The sequence below is a fragment of the Megalops cyprinoides genome, chromosome 15, assembly GCF_013368585.1.
Source record: "Megalops cyprinoides isolate fMegCyp1 chromosome 15, fMegCyp1.pri, whole genome shotgun sequence".
Taxonomy (NCBI): Eukaryota; Metazoa; Chordata; class Actinopteri; order Elopiformes; family Megalopidae; genus Megalops; species Megalops cyprinoides.
In genome coordinates this window covers 28,723,550-28,749,036 of record NC_050597.1, presented here as the reverse complement: position 1 = coordinate 28,749,036, position 25,487 = coordinate 28,723,550, and the positions used below count along the sequence as shown (strand labels likewise).

The 25,487-nt window shown below is 47.4% G+C and overlaps 1 protein-coding gene across 1 annotated transcript in view; it reads right to left on the bottom strand.

Annotated features, from left to right (window-relative positions):
• LOC118790166 (protrudin-like) overlaps nt 1-23,590 on the bottom strand; it is a 29,238-nt gene extending 5,648 nt beyond the window's left edge. Inside the window, exons 1-9 of the mRNA XM_036547025.1 lie at nt 23,175-23,590; nt 22,298-22,518; nt 20,577-20,647; nt 20,212-20,398; nt 19,552-19,647; nt 19,002-19,114; nt 15,764-15,882; nt 11,894-11,965; nt 8,062-8,206 (exon numbers count right to left, since the gene is read on the bottom strand). Coding sequence (XP_036402918.1) covers nt 8,062-8,206; nt 11,894-11,965; nt 15,764-15,882; nt 19,002-19,114; nt 19,552-19,647; nt 20,212-20,398; nt 20,577-20,647; nt 22,298-22,494 — 1,000 coding nt within the window. The 5' untranslated portion in view covers nt 22,495-22,518; nt 23,175-23,590. The remainder of the gene's footprint in view (nt 1-8,061; nt 8,207-11,893; nt 11,966-15,763; nt 15,883-19,001; nt 19,115-19,551; nt 19,648-20,211; nt 20,399-20,576; nt 20,648-22,297; nt 22,519-23,174) is intronic.
• Between the last annotated feature and the right edge of the window lie 1,897 nt (nt 23,591-25,487).

Sequence of the window (25,487 nt, the reverse complement as noted above, 5' to 3'; positions counted from 1 at the left end):
ACTTTTGGGTGGGAAGAGAGAGGGGGCAAGGTGTCTGTTGTAAAAGCTCCAGGCCTCCCTCCTCACACGGCGTCAACACCTCAGCTTCCCTGTGTAGCTGTCACCGATAAACATTTCCGCTAGTGCTAGAGGGTTCACATACAGCATCTCTTAGCACCCTGATACAGCCTGTGCGAGTTATACTGCGTATTTAATCTGCATAAACCGCGTCTCCTCCATCACGTTTTAATCACTTTAAGGCAATTGTTTGGAATTGCAGATTACAGACTATTTAGCTACGGTGTGCATTTTCCCTACAGATTTAACATGGTATATTACATAACATTGTTTATATCCCCTTATTAGTGATTACAACTGTTCTGACATAGCATAAAATGGCAGCTAATAGGAAAAACTATGCCTCAGGGCTGTACTGATACACAGCCAACAAGCACTGCCAGACTACCTTTGTGGAGCAGCAATACACAAGGGTAGCATTGGCCTTAGAACAATTTATCCATATTAAACTATGAATTATGGATTAGGTGCACACATACACACAGACATACCAATGCACGTATGCAAGATCACACGCACACATGAAAATACTCACTCACATACACCCATACGCACACACTCTTTCACTCAGTGACATGCACATGGTTACTCATAGACATGAACACACACAATCACAATAAGACATACACACGCAAACACTCTCTTACATACACCCATACACACACTCACTCAATGACACACAAATGGTTACTTACAGGAACACACACACACAGACACACAAACACACATATACATGCACACACACACACGCGTACATGCACACAAGTACACACACACACACACACACCACACACACACACGCGCACACACACATACATGTGCGTAAACATAAACACACACAGACACACACGCACGTGCACACACACACACACACACACACACGCACACACGCAAACATGGTATCACGTTTTGCCTCTGTGCTGCTCTGTTTCCCAAAGCCAGAGGTTTGTGCGAATGCCATGACTCTGGTCACCACTGTTATTGCAGACTCTAGACCAACATCTGGGAGGATGCTGGGAGGCCGGGATTTTGGGGATTACTGCAAGGCTCCCCGTGTTGACTCCAGCCCGCGCCTCCCAGACCCCACGCCACCCCCCTCCCTCCAGGGGACCCGGAGCAGGGCCACGGTCCCACAGAATGAGGGTCGGGGCTTATCATCTGCAAACACATCCTACAGGACCTAATTACTTTACTGCTCTGGCTTCGCAGGGGCGGCCACGAGGTCGTTTATCGAAAGCAGCGTTGAGTAATGGCTACGTGTGTTCAGGCCAAACACTCATTAGGGGAGCCACATTCTGTCAGCACCATGGAGTGATGGACAAGCAGCACTGGCGGAGTTTGGGGGGGGATTGGGTGCGGCAGGCAGTGAAATAACTGACTTATTCACCACAATGACAGCTTTATTGGTTTCCTGTCAGGGGGGTTCAGCCTTCGAGCGTAGTCTATCTCTCCAGCAATGTGTGAGGAGATAAGGCGTCCGATAGGCCCGTCTCTCAAGGCCGCGGGTTTGCCGTGTGCGTGTGTGTGTTCGCAAGCACGTGTTGCGTTCGCATGCACGTGTTGCGTGTGTGCATTGCTCAGACGAGCGTGGCGGGCAGCTAATCAGTCGGAGACATCGATCGGGGGCCCCGAGCCTCCTGCTGGGCGTCGCCTCTCCCCCGAGCTCTCGCCTCGATGGGTCGCCTGGTCCCGTGTCATTCAGAACAAGGCCGCCATCGATTGCGCGTGGAAAAAAAATCAGCCGATGACAGCCTCTGTTGCCGTGTGAAGACGGGTGACGGCTTGCAAAATAAAGTGCGTGGCGGGCCCCATTACTCTGGCCTTGACACAAGCCTGAGCTCTGCTTGCGAGCAAGCCTACTGCGCCTCAAGCCCCCGGCGTGCCAAATCTCAGCGCGCTCAGCTCTTATCCCCTTCTGGTCTCCATGACGGCACGCTCGACACCGCCTCATTTAATTACTTGGTAGCGAGTCAAATGTTTATTAAAAAATCTTAGCCAAACAGGCACAACAGATGCATTCATTGCTTTGGATCTGACACAACACGAAGCGTGGCTGTGGTGTTAGAGCTGTTGAGGGGTGTTTGTCTGTGTGTGTGTGTGTGCGCACGTGCGTGTGTGTCTGAAACTCTGAGAGTGTATCTCTGTACCTGATCTTAATCAGTCTGTGTGTGTGACTGTACATGTGAGTGCAACTGTGAGTGTGTATCTCTACATCCTTACATAATCTATGTGTGCGTGACTATATATGTGTGTGTAACTGTGAGTGTGAGTCTCTATATTCCCACATATTGTGTTTGTTTCTCTGTGTGCGTATGTGTGTGTCCTCTTAGGTGATGAGGAACTCTTCAGCTTTCACTCAAACAGCTGCACCACAGGTATGAAGTTTTCATGGGCTTGCAGCTGGCTAGGGAGTACCCAGAATCCCCTCTGAACTCTGGCTCTGACACTAGCGGGTTGAGCGGCTGTGGGGGAACACCCCTTCAGGTCTTTCTGCTGACAGAGCAGCACTGGAGGTGTAGACTGCTAGGAATGTGGACCATGTGTCCCTATGATACCAGTGCTTGGGCCTTTACCTGGTAATCACCCTACCAACCCCTATACAGTAGGAACAGTAAGTCCTGTGAAAAGTGACCCGCACTAGCAGAGCTACTGAGACACTCACAGCAAGGTGCCACCACACAAGGAGTCATGCTCTCAGAAACAACCAGCCAAAAACAAACAAATCAGCTAAACAGGCCAGGAATCAGTGGCATGGCACACGCTGGGAGCCTCTGTGCCAGGCTGAATTTCTGCGCCATGTTTCAGGGCTTCCAATTGGATCTCGTTGGCGGGATCGGTTGGACCGCCAATTGCATTCAGACTGTGTGCTGACCAATGGTATTTAAGAGCCACTAGCGAGCACAGTTCTGTTGCAAGGGCCTAGCAGACGGTAGAGCACCCTGCATACGAAGGGTTACATTCTCAATGGTGGTCCACATGTGGTCGCCCCCGGGCTTTCTGAAAGGCCCGTGAATACATGGAGAGGGAGAGAGAGAGGCAGAGAGAGAGGGAGGGAGAGAGGGGATGCAGGAGGGAGAGAAGGATGGGGGGACAGGGGGGGCGGGTTATGGCGCAGACCCATTCAGGGAAACTGAGGAATTTTAATCCTCTTTGTGCGTCTCCCAGCGATCATTAAACTTTTTAATATCAGACAAGATGAGAAACACAGGGTCAACGCCAGGTCACGTCTAGGAAAAATAAAAAAGCTCAAAAAAAGAAGAACTGGGAGGGCCGCAGCCAGTTCGGACTCGTTCCCTGAGAATCAGCGCACGGCGCTTGGGGTGCCATGGTGTAGCGATTCAGCTGTCATGATGTAAGCCAGTGACATGCATCCTCACTGCAGTCACTGACTTCATTACAACAAATGAGCTGTGAATCACTGCAATCTCGCTTGCCTTTTAAGGCAACATTGGGCTGCAAAATAATCAGAGATTTATTCTGTGGTTATTATTTAAAATGTACGCCTAAGCAGGGGCTTGAATTATTGTTCAAGTTTTCTGGAAAAAGGGGATGCTGGGTATTTGAAAAGTGAACCCCCAGGGAAACACTTTTAATTGAACGTTCTAGGCAAAAGAAGGTGCAACACAGAATCAGAAATGGTAGGTATATCCAACCAAGCCAGAAGCCACACTGCCCTTTTTTATCCTTTCTCTAAATGAAATGGAGCTGGGCTTGGTTAGTACTTGGATGGAGGACCTCTCTGGTAAAAATATATATATACATGGATATTGAACCAGTAGGGGGCAGTCTTCCCTGTGGACCATACAAAAAAGCAGCTTCTTAGTGGGGTGATTGGACATTGCGTGTAGGCATCATCCTCTCTCCGATGATGCCTTACACCAAGGTCCTGTGGTCACCGAAGATCCCATGGCACAACATCTGATCAGACCTGGCAGAAAATGGCTGCCATCACAACATCCTATTGGCTGCTTCACTGGACAACACTGTGAAAACAATGTCTTGGTAGGCGCAACAGAGAGATACTGCTGTTTAATCGTTACTTTAACCTGAGGGTGGACACTGGTAAGCCACAGGAGAAATGTGGTTGAATCCTAAAGTGAATTGCTAGAATTACTGTAAAACTGCATTCCTGAACATGCTGCCCCAACAACTATTTGGCTTCTTTTTCAGATTACATTTCAGATACTGGTTTAGGACAAGAACAATGGAAGGAACAGTCATGACAACAACCTGCAGGGTATGCAATCATAGAGAGTCTGTGGCATCCCAGAAACACAAAGCTCAATCTGATCACACCACACATACTGGAACCTGTAGTGGTCAAGCTGGGTTACCCCCCTAGCTCTAAAATACATCATCCAATGAGAGGATGAAAGGCACTACACAGGAGTAGCTTGTCACTGCATTTGAACCCTTTCACTGGAATTCATTTCCCAGCAGACATGGTGCAGGTGCCTTGGAATGTAGCTTGTGGTTTGCAGTTAGCATGAGCGTTAGCATGTGTTAGCGTGTGTGTTTCCCCTGCAGCACCCGGCTCTCTGCGGTGAGGTTACAGAGAGCCGTGAGGCACCGCCCCCCCCCCCCCCCCCCATCAGCACCTAGGCCCCAGCCCAGCCACTGGCGAAGCCACGCTTCATTTCGCTCCAGCAAGCTAAAGCCGCAGAGATTTCACAGCGGTTACGCTGGACTAATGACTACCGAGAGGTCACGGACGCCTGTGTGCTTAACCCTTTGGCTTCCTGGAATTTTGTCAAGAGCTAATGGCAAGCATGCCCCCCCCCCCCCCCCCACTTCTCTGCAGTACAGATTCCAGGGGCTTTCACCGGACAGAAACTTCTGTGGCGTTTGGATTTTATTAAATCCGCTTGACTGGGGACCACACCACAGTCGGATCACAGAAAGGCGCTGGCAGAACCGGGAAGGGACTTTCCCCCGGCATGTGACGGGGGAGAACTTTTCACACGACCGGGTGTAATAAAAGAGCTGCTTTTTTTAATTGTCGTGCCGCATTCCCAAAACCACCAATCACACCGCGTTACTTGGCCCCTCAGATTTTGGTCACTTTCGAGTCTGAGAGGGTTTCGAGCCGCACTGATCACACGCCAGGCTTTCCTGTGCGCCTCTCAGAAGACAGCTATCGAGTGCTATTGAGTGTCAGGCGTGGCCTTGTGTTCGGTCCCCCCCCCACCCCCGGGGCAGATCACGGCGCTCGGTGAAACGGACCCGCCGTCGGCTGAGCGGCGGGTGACACTTTCACACGCCCGCGTCCGCGTCTAAATTTAAAACAATCTCCCAGCAGCTCTCAGATTACATTCCTCCCACTATGAGAATTTCCCTCATATGGATGTATTGAGTTTATAAAAAAAAAAGAGCAGCATGGCTTTGTAACATCGCACGTCCAGAGGCTGCCTTTATCTGCCACGGCGCTGACTCCTCGCTTTGAAGCTGCGCTGGCCACAGAATCATGCTCTGCCTATCGTAGGGGGAGACTGATGCCTGGAAGGGCTTGGAAAGATTCCTGCTCAGCTTAAAGCACCGCTGACAGAACCCACACTGTAAACACTCCATTCCTCTGGCGGTGCGTGAGCCTTGCTCTACCTGCTGATTGACTTCACCTGTAAGGGAGGGATTTGATCACGAAACTTCTCCTGACCCCATTGGGGAAGACAATCGGCAGCTGGACGACTCACCTTTTCCAGATTCGGTACCAGCTGCCATGCTGAATGGAATGATGGGCAGAGACAATCTCATTAATGCTTCGGGTCTTGGGTGTGCTGTACCAACCCTATGTGCCCACGGTGCCCTGTGCAACACTGACCTCTGCTGGCCAAGGCACTCCACTACACATTGTAAAACAAAGCTAAACATCACCCTCTCTGGGGCCATGATTCAGGCCCGACTCACAGTGAGAGGATGAGTGTGACTGCATTAATTGTTATCTGTGAAGAGCCGCCACAGCAAAAATACAACCTCTTTTCTAACAGCCTCCGTATCTGTTTTCGGCATCTTATCTCAACCCTATCTCCAGAACAGGGCCCCCTGACCCGTGCTGGAGTGGTCTTTTGACGTCAGTCTGAAATGAAGTCTGCCTTTGGGCTCTGGAGAGTATGATTTACAGGTCTGCACTCATTGCCATCTTTGGAGAGTCAGGTCTAAAGGGCAGCTGTGCATGAGGATATTTTCCAAGAGCCAACAACAGACATTACTGCCACATGGGTTTCAAAGCAACAGAGGATTGCAGAGAAGCTATCAATGCTTGAGTTTATCAGTCTCATATAGCATATATATAATCAGATGAAAAGCAACATGTAAAAAGTCATTAAGGACTGGGAACTTCAACCCAGAGAAGTGTTTGGTTGGACGTAGCAACCACACCAAATGACCTTTATAAGGGTGTTTGATCAAAAAGTGGTCCGTCCAACCAAACCCACTTGTCAGGTTTGTTTTTCAGAGGGCCATTCTAGGTCTCCCTTTGTGGACAAGGCTCTTCTGTGTTAGAGGACTGTAACGTCTGTCCTCAGCCTTCACCCCCGACCCGCACACAACCTGCCGTTTGCAGTGTCACCGAGCTGCTGGCGGCGGGGACCGTAACGGGAGCCGTAACGCGGAGCCAAGTGAGGCTGCGATCTGTCCGTTCCCTCGGCTGCCGCGGTCCTTGTTCACGCACCACTGAGAAGCGAGAGGCTTAAGTATCCGACCCCGAGAAGGGCTGCCACAGCAAGCCTGGCCACTGTTCAGCGAGAGACAGAGAGAGAGAGAGCGAGAGAGTGAGAGAGGACGACAGAGAGAGATGGAGAGAGAGAGGGAGAGAGGATGACAGAAAGAGAGGGAGAGAGAGAGGGAGAGAGCACTACAGAGAGAGAGAGGGAGAGAGAGGGAGAGAGGATGACAGAGAGAGAGATCGAGAGAGTGAGAGAGGACGACAGAGAGAGATGGAGAGAGAGAGGGAGAGAGGATGACAGAAAGAGAGGGAGAGAGAGAGGGAGAGAGCACTACAGAGAGAGAGAGGGAGAGAGAGGGAGAGAGGATGACAGAGAGAGGGAGAGAGAGAGGGAGAGAGGATGACAGAAAGAGAGGGAGAGAGAGAGTGAGAGAGGACGACAGAGAGAGATGGAGAGAGAGAGGGAGAGAGGATGACAGAGAGAGAGGGAGAGAGAGAGGGAGAGAGGATGACAGAGAGAGAGGGAGAGAGGTTGACAGAGAGAGAGAGGGAGAGAGGGTAGGAAAGAGAGAGAGAAGGAAGCAAGAGGGAAAGGGAGGAATGGTAAATGAAAGAGTGAGAGGGAAGAAAGAGATGACAAGAGAGTAAGAAAGAAAGAGAGAGAGGGAAAACAATATCGATAGAGGTAGAGCGAGAGACCGAGAGGGAAAGGCTCACCCACTTCCTCTCTGGGCACTCAGTTTGGCTGTTTGTAGTTTAAGAATGAAATCAGGACATGCTCCATGGGCCTGCAGTCCCCCGGCAACCCCGGCAGGAATGGGGGTAACTTTGGCGGGATTTGCCTAGTGACGCTCGACGCTGAGCAGTATTCGCAAACAGCCGTGAAGTCCATTCATGCGGCGCGTTTTACAACAGGTCAAGCAGACGTTTGGCCGAAACGCTGGGCAGGGGGGACCTGTAAAAGCTCTATTCAGACAGTCCAAATGGCTTAGAGGCGAGCACAGGGCCTAACAGATGGCCAGTGAGAGCTTGTGCTCGAAAAGGCAACATGACGAAGGGACTGAGCCGGATATGGAAATTTAATTAGCATGTGACCAATTCTTATGATTCACTTTCACATATTTACTGAAATTTTTAAATTTTAAAAATGCACAATGTATTATCTTCGATGCTGTTAGTACCTTACATTAGTATTAATGTACTAATAATGTATTAAATGTATACCTATTAGATAACTGGTAAATGGTTCTAGTGCCATGTTGACTGGTGACTGAAAGGTAATCAGCAGGTCATTATGCAGAAGTCGCCGTGGACAAACACAGGTTTCACAGCACCGTACGCACCGCCGCTGTTGCTTGGGTAGCGCTTGCGGAATTTGGTGGTCAGCTTGGACCCTTTGTGGCGGCTGTCTGTACTCTTTTCCAGTGGGACGGCGCCGGAGAATGGGTCCAGCTGGAGGGCCACCGCGGACTCATCCTCATCGTCGTCCTGCGAGAGAGAGAAAGAGGGCATAATGGGGTCACATTCACTGACGGTACTGGACTGCAGAATGCCTCCCCACAGCAGTGTTTTACACACACATACACAGACACACACACACTACTGCAGACCAAATAACATTTCAGAGTTCTGTTTCATGTTCCTGTCTAAATGCTCCATGTGTTTCCCATACATCGTTCTCCATTGTATTAAATAACCATTGCAATTGTGATGCAAAAATAAATGAAAATGGCAGGTATTAGGAAAGTATGAGTGTAGAAGGAGAAAACCTTTACTACCATAAAATGTTTAATTCCTCTTTTTTGTGTAATCTGTGCTAACACACAGAGGGTTACGTTAACAAGCATGGTTGCATAGAGATTGAAGCAAACTTAAATGTGAACAGAAACACACAGCAGTTGCACAGAGCTATGGAAAATGTGGACCTGGGGAGGGGGCTCTCTGGGGCAGACATGCTGTAAGACCTCAGTTATCATGAGACAGGATAAAGACAGTACACAAGGCCCAGTCTTGTGATGATGCAGTCACGACCGTACACCCAATGCATACACTGTGATTGGCTCCTGCATAAAAGGCGGCACATTAGTCTGGGCATGACCCCGTTCCCTATCCTAAGTGAAGAGTAAACAAGTCACCAGGGTAGCTCTTGTAGCCAGACGGTGGGCCAACCCTACGTAAACAGGAGACACTATAACTCACAGGCCAGCAGCACCCAGGCTTACCTCAGAGACAGGCCCAGCCTGCCCCAGCGGAGCCTGGTTAAGCCATTACCTGCCAGACACAGATGCATCACCTTAGACACAAATAAATAAATCAGTCCTCGCTGAAAGGATTTGTCAGGAGGAACCACACACACTACAACACAGAGTTGCGTGTACACTATGCCACCACCAGGGGGCCTACACTGGTGTAGGTGTCTAAGGCCGGCCTAGTCCTGAGGCTAATCAGCAATGCAAAAAACTGCTTCTGAGTGCAAACGTATGACATGCAGAAGTTCTGAAATATTTAACTGTCCCTCTGGTGGAAAACAATCTGCTCAGAGGAGATGGAACAGTGCCAGGTCCTTTGTCCCCGATGCCTGTCACTGTCTAGTTAGACACTGAGACAGATGAGTTTTAAATCACCACACAAATGTCCTGCTCTAACATTCATGTATCTTTTTCATACTTTTTCCCAGAAGCACTTCTCATGTTACCATACAAACATCTTTCTGTAACACCACCACACAAAAGTCTTTCCACGCTGTGGTTGATTGTGTCCTGCAACACTGGAAAGAATTCGCCATTTATCTGAGAACCGTAAAGGAAGCGCATGCTGTTGATAATATATTCATGAAGAAAGTCTGAATAGTCTGTTTCAATGAGGTGGAGGTAAAAAAGGAGCAATGACTGCAAGGAGAAGGTAACACTGATGTTCATTCTTCCTCTGGACAGCGTTTAGTTTTTTTCCAGCCCAGAACTTCTCTTCTGCACACGTCTGCTGTTTCTCTTTCTCTCTCTCTCTCTCTCACTTCCAGCCCGGCATAGCCTTGGACACCGAATGTGCACTGAGGCTATCCAACATTCCTTGGCCCCCTCTCCTCTCCATTCAGACCCGCGTTCACCACGAAAGGGGAAAGGTATCTTAATGCGCTCTCGGAGGGGCAGTTTCTGCAAGCTGTAATCTTTGGAAGGAGCGCCTAAAAAATTCATCGTCTCTCGGCCTTTCCAGGCCCTGTTGCCTTCCCCGCATAGGGGAGGGCTACTTACCCGCAGCGCGAGAGGGAGGTCCTGAAGGAGTGTGCTTCAAAAACAAAAAACAACGTAAATCAAACGCTAACAGAGGCTGTATAGCCCGTCGGCCGGTGTAAGGGCCATGTGGTGGTCCACTTACAGTGTCATCTTTAAAGGTCTTCATCTCTATCTTTTATTCCCGGGAGCATGCGCACTCCGAAGCTGAAAAACGTTCCACATGGTGAAAAATTTAGGAGCGCATGCTGGGAGCCTTTTTTTTATTCCCGGAAATTCAAAACCACGCAAAGTCCCCGCGATGCCGTTCCCTTTCTTTGTCGTAAAAGGATACGACTTTTAATCAACCAAGGCCCGGATCGGCTGGTCGTCGTTCATCATTTTGGTCTCCCAGAATGCTGCAGGGAGGACGGCCAGGGTCGGCAGTGTCCGCCACTGCTGAGACGTGGAGGCTGCTACACACGATTTTTAATTCCACGCCTCGGCCAGAGAAGTCCTCTCTCTCATTCCACCTCTCAACAAAACCGCGGGAGCCAGGGTCGCATTGCTTAAAACAAATAAACAAAGAACGCACTCTTCGTTTGCGCGCTAGTTCCAAAGCATCCTCTGTCCAGCAAGCCAAACGGCAAGGATTTGATTATGATACTGTAACTAAATCCATCCCGAAGGAGCTGGCCACATGTAAGTTTGTACTCCTTCGCTGAGATGACTCTGTCTATCAGAGTCGGAGAAATGCATTTACATCGGCTGCGACTCAAATTCATCTTTCATACACACACTATCTGCTACTACTAGCAGCACACTACTGCCCCAGTGATATATGCTGAACGCCGTTGCTACATGTTTGACTGCTGTCTGGGAGTCTTGTAAGCAGGTCAGTTCATGTGAAGGGACAAACTACACAGTATCACACATAACTGATGGCATCTTCAGTGGACTGTGTGCCTTGACAGTGGGAGGGGGAACAGGGTGGACTGGCTGACTTTTGTGAGGGGTGTTCCTGCATATAACATGGAGTTTTAACTTATTATTCTGTTGTCTGGCTGAGGCTCATCTGTAGAAAATTAGCCTTTTCTCTGTGATGAACATGAAATGGGGAATCATTGTTTAGTGGTGTCATGCTGTTGATGAAGCAATGACCACACTTTGATACTGCGCTCTAAAGCTCCAGTTGCTGTGGCTGAAGAATGGAAGATTGAGTGCGGGAGATTTTTCAAAATCAACTCCTTCGAAGTGGTATTAACTACAAAGAACACAAGCAGACTTACATTCTATGTATATGTGCTATATCTGCATATTTGCTCTATGTGTGTGTGTGTGTGTGTGTGTGTGCATGAAAGTATGTGATATGTGTATGTGTATGTGCATTTGTGACTGGGCCTGTGTTTACCACATGTGTCAGTATGTTCACTCTGTGTGTGTGTGCGTATGTGTGTGTGAGAGTGAATCAGAGGAGTGTTAGCTCTGGCCCTTGTGTCTCCCCTTGATTGAGGAGACAGTTGGCTGGGGACAGGGATCCTCAGCTGGACATGAAATACACACATGAGTTGTCAGCACCTGGGCCTGCAAGAGCACTCTCACCCAAAGCAAACACCAGCCACCACCAAGGCACAGAGCTCACACCTGCCCAAAGCACAGAGCTCACACCACCAAAGCACAGCGCTCACATCACCAAAGTCCTCTTGTCTGAGAGCTATCTGAAAGCTCATGTCATATCACAATATAGGCACAAATGTGTGTACGCGTGTGTCATTGAGTGTGGTCGTCAAAATCCATGTTAATTACTGTTCTCCATAATCACAGGCTACTGTTCAAGGTCCATTTGCTCCTGTCTGTTACAGATAACACAGTGAGGCTAATTAGCATTCATTAATTAATTGGTTTAATTTGCGTTCGGTACCTGAATGTGTTTCTAAAGCAGTGGAGAGACAGAGGGAGGGGCCTTTACCTCAATGGCATCTTTAAACTCATCATCCGGATCCACTTCGACAGGCCCCTCGAGGCCTCTCCAGGACAGACCCTGCGCACAAACAAGGCAGTAAATTAGCACTCATTACACCACAGGGATCCCCTCCCTCAATCCAAGCCTGTGACCCAGACAACTCTCGCCGGTCTGTTACCTCCTGATCCCAGATCTGTGATCAGCAAGTCAGCAGTTATGTAATATTATTAGCTAAGCTCTGATCAGAGCTCTCAGATCAGCGAGGGCTCTCCACAAATTGATAGTACAGACAGAAGTGTCAGTGTCTGCCTGTTCCTGTCTGTCTCTGGGGTTCTCATGGTCCCTGAACACTGCATGGGCCAATGTTGTTTTTGGCGAGATTAAGGCTCTCTGCCTACAAACCTATTTGCCTATACATCTGCTCATATCTGCCCCCACTGGTCAAACAGCTGCACACATCTGCATACCTTGGTGCCCTGGGTCCTCAACTGCAGTCACTAGGGTCTCACCAGAAGCACTCTTTGTTTTGTGGATGAACTGGCCTCTCCTTGTGAATCTGCCCAAAACTAGCCTTTATGCTGGAAAGTATGAATGATTGAGTGTCTGAATGTTTTTTCAGCTCATTAATTGAAGTTCGTAAGTTCAGCTTTCAGTGAGCCTGGTGGATGTCAAAAATGTAGATGTAAATGCAAAAAAACACTTAATGTAAAAAAAACACACCGTGTCCCTCAAAGACCTTGCCACAAACCCAACTACACCTGGCCCCAACAACACACCTGGACATCCTCACACAAAGGGTAAGATGTATATAATACAAGATCCCCCATCCTTTAATTCAGTAATTACAGGTATAATCAAAGGTGTGTTTTAACTGGTTGCCACTTAATGAATATTAGAAGCAACAGGCACAATTACAAAATGCCGAGTTACTGCATCACATATTCCAACAAAAAATGTTGTGGGAACATGTGCCACTACATCACTGGGAGCAAAGCGCTGATTTTGGCCCAATTAACAAAAACCTTCCAAAAAAAGGAGACATCTTTTTCATGCAGTGCGCTGGGACCTATAAATTACTGGCTTATATATGACTAAACGGTGCCAATTCAAACACAGATCTAGGAGGAAATTCTATGAAGATTTACTGCTGGATGTTGAAGAGACACGTAACGATTGGGGAGGGATTTAAAAAAAAAAAAAACAGCGGAGGAAATCTGTGAAAAATGTCGACCTGCGGACAGCTCCGTACATCGTGTGGGACTGAAGCAGATGGGTGCCTGGTCGCTTGCTTGGAGCCTCGCGCTCTTTTTCGCCACACTGCGGGCCGAATAATAACCGCCGTTTGCCGGGCCTGGCCAATTGAGATCAGATTTCCCACTGTGGGGTGGAAGTTATGCTCGGTGTAAGGGATACTTACGCAACCCAGGGCGTTTGCCCTGTTTGGCCGATGGTCAGTCTGCTTATTACAGAGCGGGGCGTGCACACAGGTGCGGAGTGACCGGCTGCGGCATTTGTGGCCGCTGATGTTTGTTTCTCGTTTGGTTCTTGTTTTTGAAAGAACTGGCGACCGCCATGGATGATTGCACAAACGGGCACAGTGTGGCATCTAACAAAGCTTCTAGCCCTGCAGCTAGCTTCGTTTGTTTTGCCTGACGTCAGTTTGACGGGAAACGGGCCAAACTAGAAAACGCTTTCAAATATAATGAATAAAAAGCCATTAAAGTGCTTTCACGGAACCTCACTGGACTAAGCGCCATCGAAAATCAGGGCTCTGGTAAAATCATACCAAAGATAATACCAAATCCATAGCTGAGCTGGCTTTAGCTTACACTGGTGTCAGTTAGGTTTGGTTGAGGCGTTGCACATTGAAGAATAATGAGAGAACTAAGCAGCTGAATAGTCCAGAATACTAACATTGCACTGACCTTTTGACAGATCAGTTCTACATGAAAGCAAGCTGATAGATGGCCAAATCTGTTTTTCTGTTGCTACGATATAACACATCTTAATGTGACTCCTTTAATGCGAGGAACACTTTTAAGCCGTTCCAGCTGCGTCCCCTTTGATCCCCCGCTGGGGGATTTGCTGGAGGTAGTAAACAACGTTTGCCTCTTCCAAGCAGATCAGGGAACGGCACGCAGCCCCCCGGAATCAGGTCCCGTCCGCAGCGAGCGAGCGCGTGCCTCAGGCCTCACGTCAGCTAAGCGGCCGCAAATGTTCCGTTTGAAGACCGTTGGGCTTCCAAGCGCGGGGGGCTTATTGGGGCAATTAGCACCCGGGGTCTTGCTTTCTAAGGGCTTAAGTCTGGTAAATCCCCAGCGCCAAAAAATCGGCAACGCTTGTTAGAGCATTTTACCCCGCGGGTGAGGCCTTGGGGCCTGAACCTCATTTGGACGAGCCTCAGACGGCCTGGTTTGACTGGTACATAAGGAGAACATACCGCGGGACGTGCAGTAGACTGCACGGTTTTAAGGACCTAGCTGCTCGCTGCCCTGCTCCCAGAAATGATTAATCGCCTTGTTCATGGTGTGGACACCCTGTTCCCCGGTCTCGCGCCGTTAAGGACTTCAGCAGAGCGATAAAATTTCCCTGCGTCGAGGCCCCAGGTGGCCAGAGGCTGGCTGCCTCAGTCTCACCACATCCCTCTTCGTAACACACCGTCATTACTGTCAAAGGCCTTGGTAAATGCGGTGTTAATGAGGCCTCTGACCTAGACCACTGAGATAGTTTCAAAGTCTGGGCTTAGCCCACAAGTAAAGGGAGAAGGGCCACGCCTTCAAGAGGGAACGCAGTCATGCTACGCTCAGATCCGGGGGCAAACAGGCCCAGACCGCTAATTGCATTTCACGACTTATCCATTTATCAGAACTGTTTACCTTATTTGCCTTCCATTTACAGATTTATTTATCAAAGCCATTCAGCATAAGTGCCTTGCTCACCAGTCAGACAACAGCATCCCACCTGGGATTCCAACCTAAAACCTATTGGTTGTACACCCCCCCCCCCCCCCCTTTTATCTCTCCCTGTCAGCTGATGTTTTGGTGTGGACAGCTGGGAGTAAGGTGAGTTGCGTGGAGGAGAACTGTATGAGAGCAGAGGCTCCAGGCGGTTAGTAAACCAGCGCAGCACCCATGCCTCAGCCAAGCACACCTATCCACTTCCTGCCTCATGTGTCCCGAACAGGAAATGCTCTGAGACAGAAGCATCTCTCTCGTGTGTTATCTTTGAGGACCAGTTTTTGTTTTTTTGTAAGCTGAGCAGTAAAAAACAGTAAGAGCAGTAAAAAGTGTACATCAATTCTAAAGCGACTTTAGTTTAGTGACTGTTTTAGCAACTGTGTCAGTACATTTCCATTTCATACCATTTTCATTTCAATGACAGTTTAGCTACTGTTCAGTTTTGAAAGATTCATTAATGTTTCTATTTCATGTCTGTAGTAAACACCCTTACCACATTATATTTCAGTGTAGTATATCCTATACATCATTATACGTAAGTAAAATAAAAATATATATTTCCATTTCTATTTCCCTTTAAATATAATTTCCATGAAATGCAACTCATGAAATTACAGAATCAAACAGATTTCAAGAGTCAAGAAAGAATGAATCCTTCGGGTTTAGAAAATGAGGATCTTTTGGGCCTGAATTACCAGACCTTAAGGGGACTTGAAATATATCCCCTAAAATACTTCATTGTCAACTCTTTTGTCTCCGTTTTGAGGATTGAAAAGACAACTGTGTATGTCAGTGGTCCCTAACTGTCAGGAATACAAAAAGGACACAAAGGCCTACATCGCCATCGTTGTCGTTGCTGCGTGACAGGTAGAAGAGACCCCGCCTACATCACATCACACAGGATTGTTCCCGCACTCACCTCATACTCAGTGACAGAGGGGTTCCTGGCCGAAGCGGTGTTCTTCTGTGGTTTCTGGGGCGTCCCTGACACAGGCTTGAGCCGGCCCCAAGGGACCATGTCTCTGAACTCCAGGACCACTGAGGGGAGGACAGAGAGAGAGGGACAGATGGGACAGACAGGACAAAGAGTGACGCTGAGGTCACCAGGGGAAAGGCTCAGTGCCCGCAGCTCCGGGAACATCACTGCGGAACCTCCTCTGGCACAGCCATCCCATTTTGCAAAACATCCCTGTTTTTCTAAAATTAATCTCACTCTTACTCCATCTTGACTGGAACACAAAATTGTTATAATTATAACACAGACACACAGGTTACAAATAACGCAGATTTTGCAGTTTAAGTTTTATAGGTGACTGTCTTCATCTCCCATTTCTCAAGTCAAGATCATTTAAAAAACGGTAAACTCACAGGACAGCTTCGAGCGAATGTATCCCAGGCACCCATCAATAACGCAGCCCCTCTCAGCAAACCCATAACTCACAGGCCCATAACTCATGAAGCCCGTCAAAGCCCCATCCTCAGACGTACAGTATAGAGAGCAGACACGCGGTGCATACAAGGGAACACGTCCACAGCCCGGAATGTCAATCACCCCCCTGACAGACGCTTTCCCCCCTCACAGCGAAGGGTGGGCAGGAAGAGCTGGCTATCGAATTAGGCCGGCGGACGGCCCGGGCGATCACAGATAACCGAGAGTGATGGCTTTACCAACGGAGCCTCACTCCCACCTGCTCAAACGTTCAGGGGCCCGGCCCCTACCTCAGCCCCAATTCCAGACCGCCCCGGTGGAGAGACGCGCGCCCCTAAACCACTAATCTAATTATCCCCTGAACCAGAGGAATGGGGGGGGGGGGGGGTGTTGGTAGAAGGTCAAAAACCTCCATCCAACACGTGCAAGAGAGGATACAACCAGAAACGCGGTTGACTACAAAGACTCCGCGACCGTTACTGCCCTTTTCCGACCACAGAATTCCTTTTATATTGTTTTTTTTTTGTTAAAGGAGCATTTTTTTGCTCTCAAAAAATAAAATATAAAAAACGCCGCCGGCCAGTTCCATTTCCTTTGCTTTCTCTCTCGGCCGTTTTTATTGTCGACTTTTACGATCGGTCGCTTGGGACAGAGCGGACTCCAAGCTGGCTCCAAAGAGGAGGAAATCAGAGCGGTAGGTGCCAGGTTTGGTGTTGGAGATACCGCAGCGAAAGACAGAGGGTGAGAGCCAGGGCTGAGCTCTGACGCGGTCTGAGGATTAATGTGACCGTGCGTGCCGAGTGTCATCAGAGCGCCTCTCAGAGGCAGACCCCTGCACACAACAACGCGCACCACTCCAGTTGCGTCTGATAGATCTCTCTCCCCAAATGAGGTCTGAGCTGAGATTTGAGTCAAGGCACTTTTGGAAACACTTCAGAAACACTTCAGAGGCACTCTGCGGTCAAAACACACGGCAGACACACATGCACACATGCACACGCAAGCACACACACGCAAACGCTCACACACACAAACACCCAAAGTTTCCATGCCTTTCCTGCTGCTTTAACTCCCTTTTAGCAATAATGTAGCATTAAATATGAGGAATGAAATGTCATGCGAAAATATATTTTTAACATTTTGATCTTCAAAGTACAGTATTAAAGCATCGCACAAAAGACACAGAATAAAACTAGAGGAAAGAGATTGATTAGACTGATATTTATATATTAACCAATACATTTTTTTCATACAGCAATAAATACAATAAGCTCCATTTACTGGGCACATTAATCCCATGTACGTATATACATTTGTCTGGAAATGAAGAGGACAAAAAGCAAGACTCTTCCACAGTGTTGTCTGCCAGGCATTTATTTGGCCTTATGTCTACCTCAGTTCCTTTGCCATGATGAACCTTGATGTCAATGGGTCTAAGTTAGCTGCTGAGCTACAGGCATCTTGTCTTCAGTGAAAATAGATTTATATCCTCTGGGTCACACATTTCATATGTATTTATGGGGACAGATAGGGATCAACTATTTCGACTGGTACTGAGCCCAAAAAACACAGGAACGCTTATAAAGCCATTTAGTATGAAGGTATCTATTTACTATAAGATACCAGCAGATGGTGTTACTCCTAAGAATAAACTTAAAGTTTATTCTTTAAACTTTAAAGAAAGCCTTATAGTGCCCCCTAGTGGACAAGAAAATGGTCACCAACCGGGGAAACAATGAGAGGTGTTACACTGTATACTAACAACACCTAAAATGTTACTCTGATTAATGAGAGGACCAGATGAGTACCCTGAATTTGTTTAACTGGCCTTACTAAAAAAACACATGTTTGGAAGTGAAATACATCACACTTTAATCTCAATTAGAATTTAAAAATGGTCGTTTGTGGAATGCTGAGTCAGAAAAGAAAGACATGCAGCTGTAATAATGACATGCAATGTAGGATTACATCCCTCAATGGTATTCACATGTGTGTGTGTGTGTGTGTGTGTATGCATGTGTGTGTGTACAAACACTGATTTCTATGTTATGCATTTTGATGCTTCTGCATAGGTTTAATATCAGTTTTGCCTTGTCTTTCTGTCTCTTAGGTGATTGTCAAAGCTAACTGACATATCTCAGATCAGGCCCCCTGTTTCTCTGCACTTCCTGGAAAAGAAACTTTTGCAGATTTTCACCGTATTTGCTCCATCCCCTTTGCGAGCATTTTAGCTCAGGTTATGTGATCTCAATGAGTATGGGCACACCTACTCGAGCAAATGCTTGTTTGTCAAAATAGCAGCTCTTTTTTGTTTGGTGAGCTTCAAATGCCCCGTGTCTCCACTCCCTGTCACACAACAGTCTTGTCCTTTCATTCCCACACTGGGAGTTTTGGGATCTGAGGACTGGGGTACAAAGGTGTTGACCCGAACAAGGCAGCGTCTGCCATTCTTGTCATATATCAAAGGAATTAATTATACTTTATTATTATTTTTCTTGATTCATTTTCAACCATGTGTTAAATATAATGGGGTAGGCTGAGTGACAGGTGGGGAGGGGCAATGATTTAGATAGGGGGGTCACCTTTCAGCTCAGCAGTGTAGCTCCACCTTAGCTGGCAACTCGTGCCCTCTGGGTGTGATTTGGTTGCTAACTGAGCAGCACCCCTGAATCGTGCATTCTTGGCCTAAAGAATCTCCCCTCGCTGAGGCTGCAGTGTCTCTGCTCACCTCGGAAGAATTCTCTGTTCCAGAGGAAGAAGGCAGTGTTGAGTGCGGCCAGGGAGAGGCACACAGGTGCAGCATACAGGAGGCACAGGGCCGTCAAGAGGGTGCCGTAAAACCTGCAGCACAAGACACAGCAACACAACAAGGCATTACAGAGAGACAGAGAGAGAGAGAGAGAGAGAGGACTGGACCCAGATTTACTGATGGATTGAGACTGGACTTCAATCTACTGATAACATGACGCTGTGACTGAATGTCACAAAGTCATGTTATGTAATTCTGCCTCTTTTGAGGAATCTGTATAACCAGGTAAGGGGTCAGGTAAGGTGTTACATCTTCTGTACCCTTGTTAAGGTGACTGATGGAACAATCTGATGAGGACAAGCAGAGCAGAAAGCTGCAGCATAACTGTGCTGCACAGCCGCATAGCTGCCACTCCCCACTGCTATGAAGATATCGAGCCCATCGGACCCGACCCAGCGGGAGCATGAGGAGGCGGCGTGACCAGGTGACATTCCCGTCCGCCCGCCGCCGCGGCTGATAGGTTACTCACAGGAGCGACTCCACGTGGCTCTCCCAGTACAGCAGCCGGTGCACGCACTCCGCCGAGAGGCAGGCCCGCGATAGCATCTCCTCCAGCTGCCTCAGCCTGCAGGGACGACACCGTCGCTGTCACTGTCACTGTCACTGTCACCGTCACCATCACCGTCATCGCCAGGGCCTCGCCCTCAGCCCTTTTCACACAGTCTGCGCTTCTCCTGTGAAAAACATTCTGGTCCGGCATCATTCCTCCGGGTCCCACAAAGGTCATGTTCACCCTTACATAACTCCCCGCGCTCGCTGTTTGAGGAAGCAGAATGTTGAATGCTGATTGTAATCTTGCTCCGCTCGACAAACGAGAACAGAACAAGGTGTACATGAGAGCGTCTGGCAAATCACTGCTGACGTGCGCAAACAGCCAGATAAAATATGTGCAGGCTAATGGGAATTACTGCAAAATGATACTGGCTCCTTTTCTCTTTTTTTCAAGGCTGGTCTGCAGCACTTTGAGAGGGACTTCCCTTTTCGTGTTTACCAGTTTACACACTGGGCTAGATGGACTACAGCAATATGGTAAAATTCTCTTAAGGTTTTACCTGTGTATACACTGGGTAAAGTATATGCACTTCACTACCGTAAGGAGGTCATCTGAAGGTATTAGCAGTGTACTCACAGTGCCTTAACCTCCAGCATGGCCTCTTCTCGGGTCAAGGGGACTGTTCTGAAGTCTTGCCTGCTGACACCATGGTGTCTGTACCTCTGAATGGCCAAGTCACTCGCCTCTCTCTTGGAGCAATACTTAAGGTAGCCCAGAGTCGCGGGGGCCGAGACACACAGCAGACTTAGGAGGAGCCAGGCAACTGCAGGACACAATGATCCATGTTGTGTGTTATCTTAATGACAATATTTCCAGGGCAGCATACCAAGCAATCACTGCTATTTACATGCGTCTATGACTGTAGTTTTTAAAAAGTGTGCATTCTGCTTTACGCTTCACTATAATCACATCATAACTCATAAGATGCAAACAGATCTCACCTTCACTCAAAGTGAGCAAGAGGACATTCAGAAGAACACAGCACAGGAGTGAAGAAATGGGCGATCTCCACCTAGACATGAGAGAGAAAGAGAGGGGGCAATGAGAGACAGAGAGACATAGAAATGTATCATATATTGTACAGTATATAATATACAAAGACATACATAAATTACATTTTCAAGATAAAGGAAATAAATATTTTCTACAATTTATTCATTTATTTTATCAATTATTTTTCCTGTTTTAATAATAAATCTATGTTAACGGAGGTTAATAGTCATTTTGTTTGCATATTACGTGAGAAATGCTTTTGCAGTACTTATGGGGTCATGTCAATAAAGCTGGCTTGAATTAAAGTATTATATATACACCGATGAGCCAAAACATTATGACCACCTGCCTAATATGCTGTTGGTCCTCTGTGTGCCGCCAAAACAGCAGCGACCCACCGAGGCATGGACTCTACAGGACCCCTGAAGGTGTCCTGTGGTATCTGGCACCAAAACATTAGCAGCAGATCCTTCAAGTCCTGTAAGTTGCGAGGTGGAGCCACCGTGGATCAGACTTGTCAAGCACAAGCACATCCCACGGATGCTCAATCGGATTGAGATCTGGAGAATTTGGAGGCCAGGGTAACACCTTGAACACTTCATCATGTTCCTCAAACCATTCCAGAACAACGTGTGCAGTGTGGCGGGGTGCATTATCCTGTTGAAAGAGGCCACTGCCATTACGGAATACTATTGCCATGAAGGGGTGTACCTGATCTGCAACGATGTTTAGGTAGGTGGCATGTGTCAAATTGACGTCCACATGAATGGCCGGACCCAGGGGTTTCCAGGCAGAACATTGCCCAGAGCATCGAACTCCGTCCACCGGCTTGTTGTCTTCCCACAGTGCATCCTGGTGCCATCAGTTCCCCAGGTAAACGGCGCACACATACACAGCCATGCACATGATCTAAAAGAAAACAGGACTCATCGGACCAGGCGACCTTCTTCCACTGCTCCAAGGTCTAGTTCCGATGCTACGTGCCCATTGTAGGCATTTTTGACGGTGGACAGGGGTCATCATGCGCACTCTTGACCGGTCTGCGGCTACACAGCCCCATACGCAGCAGGGTGCGATGCACTGTGTGTTGTGACACATTCCTCCTGTAACCATCATTAAAATTTTCTGTGACTTGTGCCACAGTAGACCTTCTGTTGGTTCGGACCAGACGGGATAGCCTTCGTTAACCTCGCGCATGGATGAGCCTTGGTCACCCAACACCCTGCCGCCGGTTTGTGGTTTGTCCCTCCTCAGACCACTGTCAATAGGTACTCACCACTGCTGACCGGGAGCACCCCACAAGCCTTGCCATTTCAGAGATGCTCTGACCCAGTCATCTGGCCATAACAATTTGGCCCTTGTCAAAGTCGCTCCAGTCTTTACTCCTGCCCATTTATCCTGCATCCAACACCTTGACTACGAGAACTGATTGTTTGCTTACCATCTAATCTACCCAGACCTTGATATGTGCCCTTGTTTGGAGATGGTCAACGTTATTCGGTTCACCTGTGAGTGGTCATAATGTTTTTGGCTCATCAATGTATATACAGTATATATATATGTGTAGAGAGAGAGAGAGAGAAAGAGAGGAAAGAGAAAGGTATGCCACAAAAGCCTTGGCTACCAGAAGAAAGGCCAAACATCATTCTGTCTCACGATCCAAGCTCACCCCAAGAGGTACTTGATCAGGTCCCATGCAACATTGACAGGCTCAAAGAAGATCACCAGATTTTTGAAGGAGGTGACCATGTTGAAGAGGTCGAAGGTCATGCGCCTGGGGCTGCCGGGGTCAGCCATCACCGTTGCCTCTGCCCCCTTACCAGGCACCTGCAGTAGCCCCCCACTGATCCCACGACTCTGAGGCATCTCCTCATCCACCGATGTCCCAACCTGGAACGAGCCCGCTGGCTGACGTCAAGTACATTCAAAATGGCCAACAGCGGCTCTTCACAGAGAAGCATGCAGCATGTTGCTTACACCGCACAGATCAGGAAACATTTACAGGAAAGTGATGTAGGAGGAATGCTACTCCTGGGAATTTGATCTGTAAAACGTTATTTAATCATTTTTAAGGAGCTTGTTTAAAACGTGCAGTTTAGGCTAACAAACTCAAAGAATAACCTGTTAATATATGTGTCCTTGGACAGGGAGAGTATGATAATAGCTCTTCCATAACTTTTACGTAAATGAGACAGAATGAATTTAGCGATTCTGCTATTGCTGCACAATCCAAGAATATAGTTTATGGTATTGCCATGTATATTGTATTGCTGTGTACCATAGAAACTGGCCAAGCAGGTGTAAAGAATGACGGAAGAAGCTCACACTTCTTGCTAAATAAATCCATCTTTCGATCTTGTTCGCTAATGTCTACCAAGTCTGAGACGGCAGAGCGATCGTAAGCTACTCAGCCGGTTAGTTCATGTATTTATGAGCATGCAATCGGTGTACAGGCAAAACCGATTCTTTTAATGCCTATGACGAGCCTCATGCAGCTGAAGTAAACACACACTTTAAGTAGTTTGGCAACTAAAAAAATTGCCTACCTTCTTATGCAAGGTGATTTTTTTGTCAGACTTTGCGAATGCGCCCGTTTCCTCCTGTCAGTTGCCTTCCTTCGCAGAAGAATAGATCTTCGGGGTATGGGCTGTAGTGTACTGTAGGTAAACTCATATTCGATGCAGCTCTGACAGGGAACTGGTAGTATTCTGTTTCCTCTGTTTACATTTTCTTGACACTAGTTTTGTTGTGGCTGCTACTTCCAACTCAATCCATTTCACTACAAGTCGTACTTATCTGGGTTGTAGCAAATAATGCATGAAAAAATCCATTGTGGATATTGCGGTGCTCTGATGAAAATACTGGCGTCTCTCGCGTTAAAAGTTATAATTGATGTCCAACGATGCCTTTGGATGTGTTATGTTATTTGTCTGCTTTCAGCAGAGGTCTTCATCCAGGTACAGCAACAGCTGAAGTTTTGGCAATGGATATGAACTTGCAGCGAGGCTTATAAGTGGGCGGTCTTTTTCTGCGATCCAGAGAGCAGCTACAACCACATATTTGAGGTGGCTAATCTGGCGATGAATCAAAGATTAAATACTTAAGATTTTAATCAACAAAGGCATATGCTTGCCAGAGATAGATATTTTCTTTGTTTTTCTTTCTCCTGCCAAATCGCGGTCCTCGCGCTAGGGCGCTGTGAAATGCTAATTTAAGGTGAAAAATCTTGATTTTTTGCGCGCTCTTTTCCATCACAGGTCTGTCCATAGGGCCTGCTCCTCTCCATAGAAACATTAATTATGCGCAGGGACACGTAATTCCGGGGAAATCGCCGCGCTATACCCTGGCTGTAGTGTTTTAAATTCCCTTTGAGGAGTGCGTAAAAGCGCTGTTGTCAGTCATCTGAGAGGAGACACCGCATGCCAGCACCGTCTCGCCGTGGTCACATAATGAAAGCTACACGCGAGTGAGGCCTCAAGGCGGGCGCAGGTTTTAGATGGCCCAGCACGTCTCATACTCAAATAGCCCCGGGGGGCAAGCAACAGTGGGAAATTAACACACGCTGAAAGACAGGATGTATGACAATCCTAAGCGACTGTCGGCCATAAGCATGATAAATGTGTTTATACTGTCCTGTAACTCAATGCTAGTGAAATTAAATGGCTGTTGAAGTGGGTTGAGCTTCATTTACCAGTGGTAACCAGAGCACAATGTAGGTTGTTAGAAATAAAGTATCAACTAAATAAAAGGTTGAATAATAAAGAGTATCCATATGCACTGTCATTTGTATGTGCTTTGTAACCCTGTCTGCAAGTTCTGTGATGCTGTTAAAAGCCCGTTAAAATCACATTATCAACCACCTAGGGACAGATGGCTGGGTGCTTGCTTTCAGAGATTATGGCAACAGTACTATTTCAACAACAGCAGTGGCACACCCACTCAAAATAAAACCAAAGCTGATATCAAGCACCAAATCAAACTCCCTTGTAACACCTCATTTACAGTATAATTCCTACCAGTCGCCCCTTATCATAGTCCAACGTCATCATTGAGGGAACCAATGAAAATATTCGCATGAGAGCCAATTAAAATGTAGGCAGTTCACAGCTGTGCCATAGAGCATATGTCACAGGTGCACATGCCCCTGGATTCCATCAATATTTGTTCTTAACATTAACTTGAAAATATATGCAGGTGCTACTTTTTTAATGAAAACACAATTTATGAAGTAATTATGGTAACTGCTGAACCTGCAGAACTGTTCTTGTGAAAAAGTAAGTAATGCTTGCAAATTTAAGTACAAATGTTAATTGAATCCAGAGGTTAGCAATACCAATGACTTGCAGTTTTACAATTCTACATTTGCTTTATTCGATAGATGGTTTTCATTAAGTGGTGCTACAAGCTACCTACTTGACCCTTGTTTTTGTCCAGAAAATGAAGAAAACTATTTTGTATGTGATGGCCTTCAGACTCAAATGTGTTCACACCCCGTCAGATCTTCTCTTACAGTCCTCCCCTCCCACATGTCTACCACTGGGGGACAAGTTGGACAAATGCAGCTAGAGTCCTCACAACAATGCAAAAAAATATTTGCTGTTCCCACTTTTGAAGTATTTAACACCTTTGTGATTTCTGTGGAAGAACAATTATGTAATCTTGCACCTCTAAAAAGTATTTGACACGACATCTAAAAAGCAAACATTCAGGTTTACTTACTGCAATGCAATGCCCTGCTGTTCAGCATTCATGTTGATGATAGTCCAGCTCCTGAGCTTATGATTGGACCAGGTGAGTTTTGGGCGTGGCCTTCATCCTCAGATTTCCCAGAAACAACTAACACAGTGAGTGGTGTCGCC